The sequence below is a fragment of the Papio anubis genome, chromosome X (assembly GCF_008728515.1).
Source record: "Papio anubis isolate 15944 chromosome X, Panubis1.0, whole genome shotgun sequence".
Taxonomy (NCBI): Eukaryota; Metazoa; Chordata; class Mammalia; order Primates; family Cercopithecidae; genus Papio; species Papio anubis.
In genome coordinates this window covers 96,934,322-96,950,088 of record NC_044996.1, presented here as the reverse complement: position 1 = coordinate 96,950,088, position 15,767 = coordinate 96,934,322, and the positions used below count along the sequence as shown (strand labels likewise).

At 50.2% G+C, this 15,767-nt stretch overlaps 1 protein-coding gene across 4 annotated transcripts; it reads left to right on the top strand.

Moving 5' to 3' along the window:
• The first annotated feature begins 3,976 nt into the window (after window positions 1–3,976).
• Window positions 3,977–15,125, top strand: FTSJ1 (FtsJ RNA 2'-O-methyltransferase 1). Of its 4 annotated transcripts, none has more exons than XM_031660922.1 (13): window positions 3,977–4,870; window positions 6,428–6,635; window positions 6,916–6,985; window positions 7,084–7,174; window positions 7,505–7,583; window positions 9,629–9,681; window positions 9,767–9,820; window positions 9,904–10,006; window positions 10,110–10,193; window positions 10,887–10,984; window positions 11,075–11,272; window positions 11,465–11,506; window positions 14,513–15,125. In XM_031660922.1, the coding sequence occupies exons 2-12, from the start codon at window positions 6,515–6,517 to the stop codon at window positions 11,495–11,497; spliced, it is 984 nt and encodes a 327-aa protein (XP_031516782.1). In that variant the 5' UTR covers window positions 3,977–4,870; window positions 6,428–6,514; the 3' UTR covers window positions 11,498–11,506; window positions 14,513–15,125. The 4 variants fall into 4 exon arrangements, with proteins under 4 accessions (XP_031516782.1, XP_031516781.1, XP_009195782.2 ...); XM_031660921.1 differs by having other exon boundaries at window positions 10,881–10,984; XM_009197518.4 differs by lacking the exons at window positions 11,465–11,506; window positions 14,513–15,125 and having other exon boundaries at window positions 11,075–11,433.
• Window positions 15,126–15,767: the final 642 nt, after the last annotated feature.

Below are 15,767 nucleotides of genomic sequence, written 5' to 3'. Positions count from 1 at the left end.
TGGGCGTGGTGGCGGGCGCCTGTAATCCCAGCTACTCGGGAGGCTGAGGCAAGAGAATTGCTTGAACCTGGAAGTCGGAGGTTGCAGTGAGCTGAGATCTCGCCACTGCACTCCGGCCCAGGTGACAGAGTGAGACTCCATCTCAAAAAAAAAAAAAAAAAAAGCACAAGTTGGGCAGGCGACTGTAGACAGAACACAGCACCAGACAAGTTACATAGGAAGACGCAGGCACAGCTCACATATATGTGGCTGTGGCTGAGAACAGGCAGGTGAGATACACTTAGTATATTCACACACACGCGTGCACACACACATACACACACTTCTGCCCAGCCTCCTCCAGCCTCCGTCTCCTTTCCTATCTACTCTGATTTCTCTCTCCCCTCATACCCCTCCCCCACCCAGAGCCATTACACATCTGTGCTACCGGCTGGCCAGGGAAAGAGACACCTGTCACCAGAGGCTGTGACCCAGGTGGCTAAAGGTGGGGGGCGGGGATGCAGGTATCCATATTTCAAGTCTGAAGTGTCCCGTCCAAATAACTAGCATACCTTATTTGGATTTAAAAAATAAAAGACAACCCCCCTCCCCTCTGCATCCATTTGCCACCTCCCTGCCACAGCCTCCTGCTCTGATTGCTCCCCTTCCCTCCCAGGGCCTGCCCCCACTGGCCTTCCAACATGGACCAACACGGGGCTACCAGGCACACAGGAGGTGCTCAACAAAGGTCACTTATCTAATGTCGTATTATTATCATTACTTTTATTTCTGCCAAAGGAACTCTTCTAGGGGAGAGATGAACCTCCATCCAGCTCTAAGAACCCCACAGCTCCCATAAGTTTCAGGGCACTGCAGATAGCAGGTGCTCAACATAAGCCGGTATGGCAGTGGGAAAACAAAGGGAAAGTGTGATCTGGCTGCGTAGAGGAACCTGCTTTAGAAGGAACAGATGTCTTTAAGCAGGACCCAGGCCTTGAGGCTGTGCCAGGGATAAGAAAACTTTATTAGTTCATCAAAGTAGGGCTCCTTCTCAGGGTCATTTAAGGTTTGTGTTGGTTCAGTAAAGCAGACCCTTGTGTGACACATGGGAGTCCCGTGAAATCTGTTAAAAGTCACTTTGGGTTATCGTCAGTTCTAAGGAGACCTTTGATTAAAACAGCTCACTGCCCGGTAGCATCCAGGGGAGGGAGGGACACAGTGAAGCAGTTAACAGCAAAAGCTTTCTCAGCTCTGCCACTTATTAGCTGTGTGGCTAAACAAGCAAATTCCTAAACCTCACTGAGTCTCAGCTTCCTCAAGGGCCTAATAATGCCTAACTCATTGGGCTATTGAGACAATTAATTAACACAGGCAAAGCACTTAAGACAATGCTTTACACATAGTAATTGCTCAATACATATTTGTGGGAGGAATTAATGATTTCTTCTCTGTGAAAGCAAAGTCCCACTTGCTCGGCTGCATATGGGATTCCGATCTGTCCTTTCATGCAGGCTCCCCACGGAGTAACTCTTTCCAGTCACTTCCTTTCCTCAAAGCAGCCCCATGGGCAGCAAAGTCCTAGTCCCCTGCCCCTGGGCCACCCCCCTTGTTCCCTTACACTGCTAAGATGCCCCCTCCGGGAAAGAGCTGGCCTGGCAGCTCCCCCTTCCTTGACCCCTCCAGGAGGCCAAGGGAAGGACACCTTTACACTCAGTGGGGTGCCGGGTGGGAGCTGCAGGCCGACACCCTACTTCGGGAAGAGCCTGGAGAGTTCAGAGCCTGGCTCCTGTCCCCCAAACCCCCGGCCCTGCTGGAGGAAGCAAGTTTCTTTGCTAAAAGTTAAACATCCTCTTCGTAAGCGCAAGAAAACAGGACGTGGGAAGCGTCCCACAGGGTGAACATGGGCCCCCAATGCCTGGCACCCCCTCCTCTCTTGTGGAGCGGAGGCCTGGTGGCTCGAACCCTTCCTTTCTCACACTCGCTCACCTCTGCAGGGGAGTCATGTTCCCACAGTCTCACAATGCCCTTGAGTTCTGCTGACAAAGCTCTGGCTTCTTCCCTGGTTGTCAGAGTCTCTATGCCTCCATCCAGGGTTCCACAGAAATGCAGGACACACCACTGGGGAAAAAATGAAGGAATGAAGCAACAAAAGGATGAATTCAAACAACATTTATTGAACATCAACTGTGCGCCACCCCGTTCCAGGCACTGGGAGGCAGCAGTGAACATCACAGAACAGGAATCCCTGCCTGGTGAAGTTCGTGTGCTAAGGAATCAATCATTCCGTTCTTTTTTTTTTTTTTTTTTTTCTTGAGACAGGGTCTCTCACTCTGTTGCCCAGGCTGGAGTGCAGTGGCACAATCAGCTCACTGTAACCTCAAATTCCTGTGCTCAAGCGATCCTCCTGCCTCAGCCTCTCGAGTAACTGGGACTATGGATGAACACCACCATGCCCAGCTAATTTTTAAATTATTTCTTGTAGAGATGAGGTCTCACTATGTTGCCCAGGCTGGTCATGAATGCCTGGCCTCAAGCAATCCTCCCACCTTGGCCTCCCTAGAGGCACAGGCGGGGAGTCACAGATCCCAGCTTCCTTTTTTTTGAGACAGGGTCTTACTTCACGCCCAAGCTGAGGGGGGTTCGCCGCATTCCACTCCCTGGATTCCCCTGTGTAGGCTGTATTCAGGTACACCGCCACCACCAGCTAATTTTTGCGGCTTTAGTAGCATGGTTGCACTATGTTGCTGTGCTGGTCTCCAACTCCTGGCCTCAGTGATCCACCACTCTCCCAAAGTTCTAGACAGCAGCATGAGCCACCAAGGCCCAGCCCTTTATTTTAAAGAGACATGGGTTCTTGCTATGTTGCCCAGACTAGATTCAAACCCCCGGGGCTCCAGGGATCCTCCCACCTCAGCCTCTGGAGTAGCTGGGACTAAAGGCGCATGCTGCTGCCCCTGGCTAATACTCATATGCATGTTGTCAGGATTAAAATGAATGAACAAAGGGAAGGACATGTTGGAGCCAACTTGTACAGGTTGGGAGGAACTGTTCAATTTTCAAGAATTTTGCAAACTGGTTGTTAAACAGCTGGTTTAGCCGGGCACAGTGGCTCACGCCTGTAATCCCAGCACTTTGGGAGGCCGAGGCAGGTGGATCATCTGAGGTCGGGAGTTCAAGACCAGCCTGACCAACATGGAGAAACCCCATCTCTACTAAAAATGCAAAATTAGCCGGGGTGGTGGCACATGTCTGTAATCCCAGCTACTAGGGAGGCTGAGGCAGGAGAATCGCTTGAACCCGGGAGGCGGAGGTTGCGGTGAGCCAAGATTGCGCCATTGCACTCCAGCCTGGGCAAAAAGAGCGAAACTCTGTCTCAAAATAAAATAAAATAAAATAAAATAAAATAAAATAAAATAATAAACAGCTGGTTTAGCAACTGGTTTTGTTTGTTGAGACAGGGTCTCACTCTGTCACCCATACTGGAGTGCAGTGGCACAATCAAGGCTCACTGCAGCCTTGACCTCCCAGGCCCATGCAATCCTCCCACCTCAGCCTCCCGAGTAACTGGAACTACTCGCGCGCACCACCACCCCTGGCTATTTTTATTTTTTGTAGAGATGAGGATGTCATCATATTGCCCAGGCTGGTCTTGAACTCCTGGACTCGAGCGACCTTTCCACCTCAGCCTCCTAAAGCTAAACAGCTATGGTTAAAAATGAAATTATATAAACGTACTCAAAACTGGTAACTTCCTAATTTTACCACATTCCACTATTCTATATGCTCTTGAGGTCATTTACCCCCATTTTATCTGTATGGTAAAAATAATACATGATAGTGCGCTACTGCACCTCTTTTGAACTCCCTGTTCAGTGACCACAGGTCGGTACCTTGAAATCTAACAAGAAGATTGTACCTAAGCCATGGAAATTGGCAAATGCTAGCAACCAGCCTCCCTTCCCCCCGCCCCTCCCGCCACCACCCCCGCCCCAGCCAGTGGTTAACCATTTACCAGCACACCACTGAGGGCATTTAGAACCTAGCACATGGTAAACACTATGATAAACGTTCTCATTATTTTCCCGTTTGTCCACTGGGTCAGGATGTATAGTCTTTTTTTGTGTCTGGGTTGGAATTTAAAATGTTTGAAGATCACAGAATTACAAAAGGCCAGAAAGTGGCTAAGCTACACCTATTTAACTCTCCCAATAATGCTGTTAAGTCTGTACTATTGATTATCCCCACTTTCCAGACAGGGAAACTGAAGTTCTGAGGCGGTAAAACTCAGGCAGCGCCTCCATTATCTGTAGTGCGATCTGAAATTGCAGCCGAGCAGCCTCCGCGCGCTCGCTCACTTCAAGAACGCATTTCTCCTATCACGTTTATGCCCCCAGCGGTAATTTCACTGCCCTGCACGCGAAAAATGAATGGGTGGCATCGTGCGCGTGGCATCTTGGGAAATGTAGTTTACAGGCTCAATGACAAGCATGGTCCAAGAAGGGAGGGGCGGGGGAGCAATTCGATCTTGGCCTCGGAATAAAAAGAACAAAGAATCGCCGGCAGTTTGCGCGTCGCGACGCTTCAGCCACGCAGTGCGTGGATTCAGCCACTTTGGCCGTGCCGCTTGCATGCCGGGAAACGCAGTTCGCGAGGCCCGGATACGTCGACAATAGATGACGGGACTCACGTTGTACGTTCACATCAGGTCCCCGCACGCCGGAGCCTGGGCGGTCCACGATGGTGAGTTTGCCACGCTGCGACAGCTCATAGGCTTGTCCCCCGGGCATTCTGGTGAACTACGAACGCAAACTGAAGCTCTACGACTTGTCGCCCGTTTGCGCTCTCGCCGAGGCACAGGCTGCTCGCGGACCACCCTGCTCCGAAAACTAAGGTGGGCCCTGGGGCGCGGAGGACAGGGATGCGGGCGGAGACTGTTGAGGAATTGTCCTGACTGCGGGGAAAGGAGGAGGTTCGCCCTGGGCGCCGCAGCTGTGTATGGTTCGGGCGGCTGGCACCGGGTGGGTTCTAGACCCAAGGTTTGTCTGCAGAAGGGGACCCGTAGACGGGGTGGGTTCGAGGTGGGGACATGGGACGCAGCGGTCGGAGCCACCTGGGACCCGGTGGCCCCGATGGAGCTATGATCTTTGAGGTATTGATGAGGAGGGACAGGGAGTGTGGTCAGAAGGCTGTTTAATGGGAGGTTGGTTGGAGCGCGAGGGTGGGGTGTTACTGGGGAATCAATGGGGGCTAATAAGAATATTTTAGTCTAAGTGTTGTTCATTGATTGATTAATGAGGGGATGGCAGAGTAAGCAACTATAATATAAGGAGTGGTGGATAGGAACGTGATCCCCCAGGGATTGATGGAGGTATGATATTCAACGGGTTAATGGAAAGTGATGGGACATAGTAATGGCAAGGATGATGGTGAGGCTGTGGGGGGAATAATAGATGAATGGGGGTCATGATCAAGGGGCTGTGGTGAAAGAAGAGATAATGAGAGGCTGATGGTGTTGTAGTCAGAGTCAATAGTTGGGCTGTGGTGGCATGACCATCGAGGAATTAGGGGACAGAGTGAGCAAAGAGAGGGTATAGTAAACTAGGGTTGGGGGGTTAACTTTTGTTGATACATAGTAGGTGAATAGTAAACTGTTAGAGTGTGATCATCCAGTGATGGATCCATGGAGAGCGGGGTGGACAGTGAGGGGAGAATGGGGAACTGATGTGTGAACATCAGGGAGTAACGTGTTTGTTAATGAAAGGGTTACAGGGCAGGGGCCTAGTGCTGTGATCTATGAAGGGTCTATTGGAGAAAACTGAGTTAATGGGGGCTGATAAATCAGTAATTGAATGCTCAATGGGGAGCTAATAGACCATGATTCTCCAGGCATTATTAGAGGTTCATAAGGATGTAGTAATAAAGTGGGCCTAATCGTCTAAGGGATTAATGGGGAATGGGGTGAAATGAGAGAGATATAGGGAGTGGGAGGTACAATGAAGTAGTATTAGGATAAAGGTGGAAAGCAAGGGATTAATGGGGGCTGATAGGACTATATGAATCTAGGGGCAATGGGGACAACTGGGGATATAGTCAGTGAGATTTTAATGGGCATGACGTGGGCAGAGAAGGGTTGATAGTGACAGTTACAGGGTTTAATGTGTGGAGTGTGGGTGACAGTGATGGGAGGTGGACAGGCTCACAAGTTGGCCATCTATGGGATTAATGTTGGGTTTATGGGGTCTTTTGTAGGAACTGGGGGGTAAGTGATGGGGACGAGGAGGGTCTGTGTGATAAGCAATGGAGCCTGAGAGTTCAGTGATAGGGTCCTTTGGACCCTATAAGGTCAGTGGGGTCAGTTCCAGGGCTTCAGTCAGCCCATCTTCTGTGTGAGCTATCATGTGAGTCAGATAAGCCCAGTTTAGTTTGTGTGGTTCTCTCCGCCCTACAGAGGTAGGTGGTAGCCCACTCATCTGGTTACTGATACTGGCCAGCATCAGCTGACTGTCGGCAGGTCCTTGGGCAACTGGTGTATGAAATGGGACGGACGTCGAAGGACAAGCGGGATGTCTACTACCGCCTGGCTAAGGAGAATGGCTGGCGTGCTCGCAGCGCCTTCAAACTGCTACAGCTGGATAAGGAATTCCAACTCTTCCAAGGTCCCTGACTGGTGGCCAGGTCACTGGGCGGTGAGGTGGACACAGGAGCTAGACAAGTAGGCTAGGTCTGCAGAGCTCCCTATGGTAGGTGGGCTGACTCAGAGGTTCTCTGGGACAGGGAGACAGGCAGGAAGATAGGCAGAATACTGGAGAGGAGTTGGGCACCTGGGCAGTGGAGATATGTGGGTGCTCCCCAGGGGAGAGGGGTGAACTTTGCAAGGGTCTCCAGGTTGGAGAAGTGGGTGCAGCTGACCAGGATGCTTTCACTATGTATGCCCAGGCGTGACACGGGCAGTTGACCTGTGTGCAGCCCCGGGCAGCTGGAGCCAGGTGCTGAGCCAGAAGATTGGGTAAGTGTGGGGGTCCCAGATGGGAGACCCAGGAGGGCCGGCTGGGTGGGAGGGGCCCAGGAGTGAAACTAGGCTGATGTGGGCCATGTTGTCCACAGGGGCCAAGGGTCCGGCCACGTGGTGGCTGTGGACCTGCAGGCTATGGCTCCACTACCAGGTGTGGTACAGATCCAGGGGGACATCACCCAGGTAAGAGCATGGCTGAGGGTATTGGGGTATATCCTGGGTGAAGGCCCTTACCTGGGGTCTATGCAGAATGGAAGAGCAACAGAGAGGTGATGGAAACAGAGAGAGAGAAAGAGAATGAGAGAGTAACCATGGAGAAACAGCCAACAGGTCATCATTGCAGACACAGCAGAAAATGATGATGCTGGGTCCCCAGAGATGGAGTCCAGTATTAGAGAGGCAAAGCCTGGGAATTTGGCTGACCCAGGGTCTGTGGGCCAGGACCATGGGCAGGCGGAATCTGAGGGCAGCAGTGGAGGGCCGTGGGGCCACTCATCCTCCCTCTCTCCATAGCTGTCCACTGCCAAGGAGATCATCCAGCACTTTAAGGGCTGCCCTGCGGACCTAGTGGTGTGTGACGGGGCTCCTGATGGTAAATAGCAACAGAAAGTGGGAGGCCAGGCGGAGGCCCCTGTGCGTGTCCTTCTCTGTATCTCCCACCTTGGTTGACTTACTCACCTCTTCAGTTACTCCCTGCCTCTCCCTTCTGTTCTCAGCTTTCTCCCACATCTGGCAACTTTTCCCTACCTCTGCTGCCTGCCCTCTCTCTGCCTCTCTCTTCCTCCCACTTGCACCCCACCCTTTGAGTTTCATGTCTGTTGTCTACCTTTCCCTGCTCTCATCTCTCTGCAATTGTCCAATTCCGTTGCACTGTTCATTCGTTTTCAGCCAGTCAGCCATTCAACACACATTTACTGAGCACCTATTGTGTTGAGAAAACATTCATGAATAAAATTCCATTAATCTTTAACCTCATGGAGCTGATGTTCTAGTGGGAGCAAATGGGAAAGAAAATAAATGATTGAGCTTTGTATCGTTAAAAGGGGATGCAGCCAGGCATGGTGGCTTCTACCTGTAATCCCAGTGCTTTAGGAGGATGAGGTGAGAGGAACACTTGAGGCAGGAGTTTGAGACCAGCCTTGCAACATAGCAAGACCCTGTCTAAAAAATTAGCTGGGCTTGGTGGTGCATACGCCCGTAGTCCCAGTTACTCAGGAGGCTGAGGTGGGAGGATCACTTGAGCCCAAGAGGTCGAGGTTACAGTACACTTTGATTGCACCACTGCACTCCAGCCTGGGCAACAGAGTGAGACCTTGTCTCTAAAAAAACGGGGTGGGGAGGCCAGGCATAGTGGCTCACGCCTGTAATCCCAGCACTTTTGGAGGCCGAGGCGGGCAGATCACCTGAGGTCAGGAGTTCGAGACCAGCCTGACCAATATGATGAAACCCCGTCTCTACTAAAAATACAAAAATTAGCCAGGTGTGGTGGCATGTGCCTGTAATCCCAGCTACTTGGGAGACTAAGACAGGAGAATCGCTTGAACCCAGGAGGCAGAGGTTGCAGTGAGCCGAGATCGCGTCATTGCACTCCAGCCTGGGCAACAAGAGCGAAACTCTGTCTCAAAAAAAAAAAAAAAAAGGTGGGGTGGGGGATAGGTACCATAGGGAAATCATTGAGCAGGAGGAAAGCAGGAATACCTGTTGGAATTTTAAATGAAGTGGATGGGGAAGGCCTCACTGACTTAACAGTAGAGACTAAAGGAGGTGGGGGAGTAAGCTATGGATATGTCTGAAGGAAGAGCAATCCAGGAAAAATTCCAGCCTATGCAAAGTTCCTGAGGCAGGAGGGTACTTGCTATGTATGAGTGATGACAAGGAGATCACTGTGGTTGGAACAGAGTGAGGGGGAGAGTGGTAAAAGGTAACATCAGAGAGGTGACAGGGGACAGGTCCTATAGGGCCTCGTGGGCCATGGTGAGGATGTTGGCATTTTCACCGAGATGAGAGCTTGAAGAAAACCATGAGAGGGTTTTGAGGAGAAGAGGACTGTTCTGGGCTTGGGCTGCTATGAGCTGTGTGAGGCCCAAGGGCAGAAGCAGGGGCTCCAGGGTAGAGTAGTCCAGGCAAGTGATAACGGGTGGGGGCAGTGGTGGAGAGAAGAAGATCAAGTCAGATCTTTTGAAAGTAGATGTGTTAATGACTTCAATGTGGGTGTGAGGAGAGGATGCAGGGGGAGCATCAGAGGTGACTAAGGTTTTGGAGCTGAGCAACTAGAAAGCTCAGATGAGATGGTGGGGATGGTGGGAGGAGCAGGTTTGGGAGGTAGGTCAGGAGTTTGGAGGTCAGGAGTATTGGAGATGTGGAATCTGATTTGTGAATCTGGAGTTCAGAGGAGCAGTCTGGGCTGGAGGTGGAAATGATAATAATGCTTGTACATGAGGTCATTTTAGAATTGAAATGAGTTCCTAAGGGTTAGGAGCTCAGAATATGCATCTAGTTAGTTGGCAGATAGTAATTTGCATCCAGAACCTTAGCAGTAAGAGAGCCTGGAAAATGTTTCTAGTGTCTGATCTGTGTGGTACAAGAAGATGCACAGAGCAGGATAGGCCCCCCCTAACGCTGTTCCTCTTGCCACAGTAACCGGCCTCCATGATGTTGATGAGTATATGCAGGCCCAGCTTCTCCTAGCTGTGAGTAACCCTGGCCACCCCTGACCCACTTTGGCCCCCTCCTGGCTGTCTCCACCTCAGCCTCAGCCGTCTGTCCTGCCCACAGGCTCTGAACATTGCTACACATGTCCTGAAGCCAGGGGGCTGCTTTGTGGCCAAGGTAAGTCTCAAGGAACCTGGTGGAGTAGAGAGAGATCGCTGAGGGCCAACCTCACCCGCTGTCTTTGCCTTCCCACCCTGCAGATATTCCGAGGCCGGGATGTGACGCTCCTCTACAGCCAGCTGCGAGTCTTCTTCTCCAGCGTGCTGTGTGCCAAGCCCAGGAGCAGCCGGAACTCCAGCATCGGTCAGTGGGGTGGAGGGGCCAGGCAGGCAGACCAGGATTTCTGGGACGCCGCCTGCACAAGGAGGAAGCGGCAGTCACACCTCATTCCACCTTCCCCCAACAGAGGCCTTCGCTGTCTGTCAGGGCTATGACCCTCCCGAGGGCTTCATCCCGGACCTGAGCAAACCCCTGCTGGACCATTCTTACGGTGAGAGCTGGAGCGTGGGTCACCCTGGGGGACTCTGCCGCACCTTATGCAATCTAGGTCCCATGAGGGCCCACAGCCTCACCCCCTGGTGGAGGCTCTGTCCCCTCATGGGAATTTTTTTCCCAAGGGGATCCTCAGCCCCATTTTCTGGTGGAAATCCCATCCCTTGATGGGTATTTTGTCCCAGGAGGAGCTTCAGCCCAGGCAGTCCTCTAGTGGTAACTCTTGGGCCTGGTGAAAATTCCATCCCAGGAGGATCCTGAGCCCTGCCCCAGTGGAAGCTCCACCTGCCTAAGGACATTCTCTCCTAGGAAGATCTCAGTCACGCCCCCAGGTGGAAGCCTCCTTGGTGTGAAACTTTTGCCCCTTAAGCCTCTAGCAGGAAGAGACAGAGCCTGCCCCTGGGATGACATTTGAGTGAGGGAGACGTCATCCAGGCAGCATATAATCCAATGTCAGGTGGATATATATGCAGGAAAAAGAGCAGGGCACCAAAGTTTTAGAAGGCGTGATTATGGAGGGCCTCCCCAAGGAGGTGATCTGAACCAAATGAAGGATTTCTGGTGGGGTGGGAAGAGAGTAGCTGGTGGATCTGAGGGGAGGGCTTGGCAACCATACTGCCGCCTGTGTCATGACTGGCCCCAGGCATCCAGACCTTGTCCTCAGTTATCTCCCCCTGTTCCTAAGACCCAGATTTCAACCAGCTGGATGGTCCCACCCGCATCATTGTACCTTTTGTGACTTGTGGGGACCTGAGCTCCTATGATTCGGACCGCAGTTACCCACTGGACGTGAGTGCCCAACCAACACTAGGTGGGTGGGAGCAAGGCTATCCTAGATTCCCAGGTCCTCACCATCTCCCTACCCCTCTGTCTCTGCAGCTAGAGGGCGGCTCAAAGTACAAGTACACTCCACCCACACAGCCCCCCATCTCGCCACCATACCAGGAGGCCTGCACGTTGAAGAAGAAGGGGCAGCTGGCCAAGGAGATCCGCCCCCAGGACTGCCCCATCAGCAGAGTAGACACGCTTCCCCAGCCCCTGGTTGCCTCTCAGCGCCACAGCCTGCTGGCCCCTGAGGTCTGGAAATGTGACTCTCAACCCGCATTGACCCCTTCCCTGTGTGCCTCTTTCTGACCCAAATCTCATGGTTTCTGGGGCCAAAATTCCCTTTCCTGCCTCCTAATAGCTATAAAAAAATTGGTGAAACCAAGCATAATGAATGGAAAAATTTCACCAAATATGTGAGTCACTTTTCTTTTTCTTGAGTAGATGGAAGACAATGAAATGAGTTGTTCACCTTAACCCATTACGGTAAGTTTGCCTTGTTATCTAAAGGTTTGAGTAAGGGCAACCTTTATGAAAAACCTCAGTAAAATTTCACCTTTGAAATTTTTATGTCAACTGATAAGATTTTAGTCAACAAACCTTTTTCTAAACATCTATTGTTGTATGACAGGAACTGCTTTAAGCATTTTACATTTGAAGCATTCAGTAAACATTTATTGAGCACATACTGTGTGCCAGGCATTGTTCTAGGTTTGGAGATAGAGCAGGGAGCAAAACAGAAATATCTTGGCTCTCACAGTACTTCCAGTTTGGAAAAGAGGCAACAATCAATAAAACAGTCTATAAGTTCTAGAGTTTACATACACACATATACTATATAGCTTGCATTTTTCAATTTACATATCTTGCAATATATATAATAAGTAAGAGTAATATGGGATATGAAAAATAGAAAAAAGTAAAGCAGGGTGAAGAGAATCAGGAATTCTAGGCATGGCAGTTTTTTTTTTTTTTTTTTTTTTTGAGACGGAGTCTCGCGCTGTTGCCCAGGCTGGAGTGCAGTGGCCGGATCTCAGCTCACTGCAAGCTCCGCCTCCTGGGTCCACGCCATTCTCCTGCCTCAGCCTCCCGAGTAGCTGGGACTACAGGCGCCCGCCATCTTGCCCGGCTATTTTTTTGTATTTTTTAGTAGAGACGGGGTTTCACTGGGTTAGCCAGGATGGTCTCGATCTCCTGACCTCGTGATCCACCTGTCTCGGCCTCCCGAAGTGCTGGGATTACAGGCTTGAGCCACCGCGCCCGGCCAAGCATGGCAGTTTTCATCTTTTGGTGTTTTTGTTTTGAGACAAGGTCTCACTCTGTCGCCCAGGCTGGAGTTCAGTGGTACAATCTCCCGGGCTCAAAAAATCCTCCCACCTCAGCCTCCTGAGTAGCTGGGACTACAGGCGTGCACCACCATGCCCGGCAAATTTTTGTATTTTTAGGGGAGATGGAGTTTCGCCATGTTGCCCAGACTGGTCTCGATCTACTGGGCTCAAGCGATCTGCCATTCTCGGCCTCCCAAAGTACCAGGATTATAGGCATGAGCCACTGTGCCCAGCCAGTTTGCACTTTTTAAAAGGGTTGTCATAGAAGGCCTCAGATATTCCTCAGAGGTAATACCTGAGCAAAGACCTAAAGGCATTGCTGGAGGGAAGCTGTGTGTTTATCTGAGGGAAGAGCATTCCGGGTAAAGGAAATAGCCAAGTCCCAAAGGTGGAACTGCACGTGGTATGGGAGGAGAGTTTATCCATAGCCAAATGTGCTAAAACCACAATGTTAGAGGATGGCCCTTTCTGACAATGGCATAGCAGGTTATTCAGCCTAAGTCAGCCATCACAAAAAGTCACCGTTTTTTTTTTTAAGCGGAGCCTTGCTCTGTTACCCAGGCTGGAGTGCGGTGGCGTAATCTCAGCTCACTGCAACCTCCATCTACCGGGTTCAAGTGATTCTCCTGCCTCAGCCTCCCGAGTAGCTGGGATTACAGGTGCCCGCCACCATGCATGGCTAATTTTTGTATTTTTAGTAGAGACGGGGTTTCGCCATGTTGGCCAGACTGGTCTCAAACTCCTGACCTCGGGTGATCCACCCGCCTTGGCCTCCCAAAGTGCTGGGATTAGAGGCATGAGCCACCGCACCCTGCCTTTTTTGTTTTGTTTTGAGATGGAGTCTCGCTCTGTCGCCCAGGCTGGATGGAGTACAGTGGCCCTATCTCAGCTCACTCCAACCTCCGCCTCCCGGGTTCAAGAGATTCTCCTGCCTCAGCCTCCTGCATAGCTGGGATTACAGACGCATGCTGCCCCCTCACCCAGCTAATTTTTGTATTTTTAGTAGAGACAGGGTTTCGCCATGTTGGCCATACTGGTCTCGAACTCCTGACCTCACAAAATCTGCCTGCCTCAGGCCTCCCAAAGTGCTAGGATTACAGGCGTGAGCCACCACACCCGGCCACAAGAAGCCACCTTAAGGGAAACTGAAACAGCAAATCATTGTGTGAAAGAGATTTACAATTTCTAATATTTAAAGGATCCTGTAAATCAATAAGGAAAAAAATGAGAGTGACCAGTAAGCACATGAAAAGCTGCTCATCAGGAAAATGCAAATGAAAACTCAAAATATCAACAACACTAAGTATTTGGAAGGATATGCAGCAACTGAAAGTCTCATACACGCTACTGGGAAGGTAAAATGGTGCAGCCACCGTGGAAAACTTAGGCATTACCTACTAAAGCTGCATGTGTGCCAGTTCCACTCCTAAAAAGTGAGTCCTAGAGGCCGGGCGTGATGGCTCAACACCTGTAATCTCAGCACTTTGGGAGGCCGAGGTGGGTGGATCGCCTGAGGTCAGGAGTTCAAGACCAGCCTGACCAACAAGGCAAAACCGCATCTCTACTAAAAATACAAAAATTAGCCAGGCCTGGTGGCGGGCGCCTGTAATCTCAGCTACTCAGGAGGCTGAGGCAGGAATCACTTGAACCTGGGAGGTGGAGGTTGCAGTGAGCTGAGAACGTGCCACTGCACTCCAGCCTGGGCAACAGAGTGAGACTCCGTCTGAATAAAAAAAAAAGGAAATGAGTCCTAGAGTGTTGTTAGCAGCACTATCTGTAGTATGCCCATTAAATCGTGGTACATTCACTATAGAGAACTGTACAACAATGACAGTGAACATCCTGCAATTACACCAAATAGCACCTTGTAGTTATTCATTAAACTGAATATATATGCATTTTCTGTATGTCATGGTTCACCATAAAAGTAGGAGGAAATGTCACAAAAATGTTAGCAGCAGAGTTAGCTGGGTGTGGTAGCACATGCCCCGTCTGTAATCCCAGCTACTTGGGAGGCTGAGACGGGAGGATCACTTGAGCTTGGGAGGTTAAGGTTGTTGTAAGCTATGATGGAGCTCCACTGCACTCCAGCCTGAGTGACAGAGCAAGACCCTGTCTCTAAAAAAACAAAACAAACAAAAAACTTTCTTTGACTTTTGGTTAGCTGGCAAGCTGATACAACTCAGAAACTGCTCAGTGTCAGGAAAACCAGAACTTGTTGATGAACTTGTTTTCAAAATATCATCTCATCAACGAGGCCTGGACAAACAAGCCCTGAGGAGGGATCTGCAACAACCCTGAAGACAACAAGGAAAGAAAGCATAGAAGTCTCTCCGCACTGCAGTGGGAATTCTTGAGTGAGGTCTTACCTCTTCTTTAAACCTCTTCAGGAGTGTCCTGATTATATCCAGAAATTTCCCTAAAGGCAGGGATTCCTAACCTGGATAGAAGCCAGGGGTAACCATAAACTTGATGGAAGAAAATGTTACATCTTTATTTTCAGCAATAAAACAACGTTAGCCTTACTCCCAAGTTATAAATGCTGGCAACAAATCACAATAGTAAAAGCAGTACCTGGGATTTTCCCACCAATACAAACCAGTTACAACAACTGTAATGTAGCATAAAAAGGGCATCTTGAAGTATTGTTCATATTTGTCACCTCTTGGAATGATAGCAGATCCTATAAGTTGATGTATTAATTAAAAAGCCCATATATGACTGCAGCTCAATTTTGTTTCAATTTAATATATAGTAATAATTGTAATTCAATGTAATTGGCTTCCATTGTCATCTGTGTGTGTGTGTATGTGTGTGTATATACTTTTAAAAATATTCTGCGAAGGGGTTCACAGATTTAACCAGATGCCAAAGGGTTCCGCAGAACAAATTTATTTATTTATTTTGAGACAGAATTTTGCTCTGTCGCCCAGGCTGGAGTGCAATGGCGTGATCTTGGCTCACCGCAACCTCCACCTCCTGGGTTCAAGCAATTCTCCTGCTTCAGCCTCCTGAGTAGCTGGGATTACAGGCATGCACCACCACACCCAGCTAATTTTTTTATATTTTTAGTAGAGATGGGGTTTTGCCATGTTGGCCAGGCTGGTCTTGAACTCCTTGCCTCAAGTGATCCGCCCACCTCGGCCTGTTTTTTTTTTTTTTTGAGACGGAGTCTTGCTCTTGTCGCCAAGGCTGGAGTGCAGTGGTGCGACCTCGGCTCACTGCAACCTCTGCCTCCCAGGTTCAAGCGATTCTCCTGCCTCAGCCTCCCAAGTAACTGGGATTACAGGCGCCCACCACCGTGCCCAGATAATTTTTGTATTTTTAGTAGAGACGGGGTTTCACCATGTTATCCAGGCTGGTCTTGAACTCCTGACCTCAGGTGATCCGCCCGCCTCGGCCTCCCAAAGTGCTGGGAT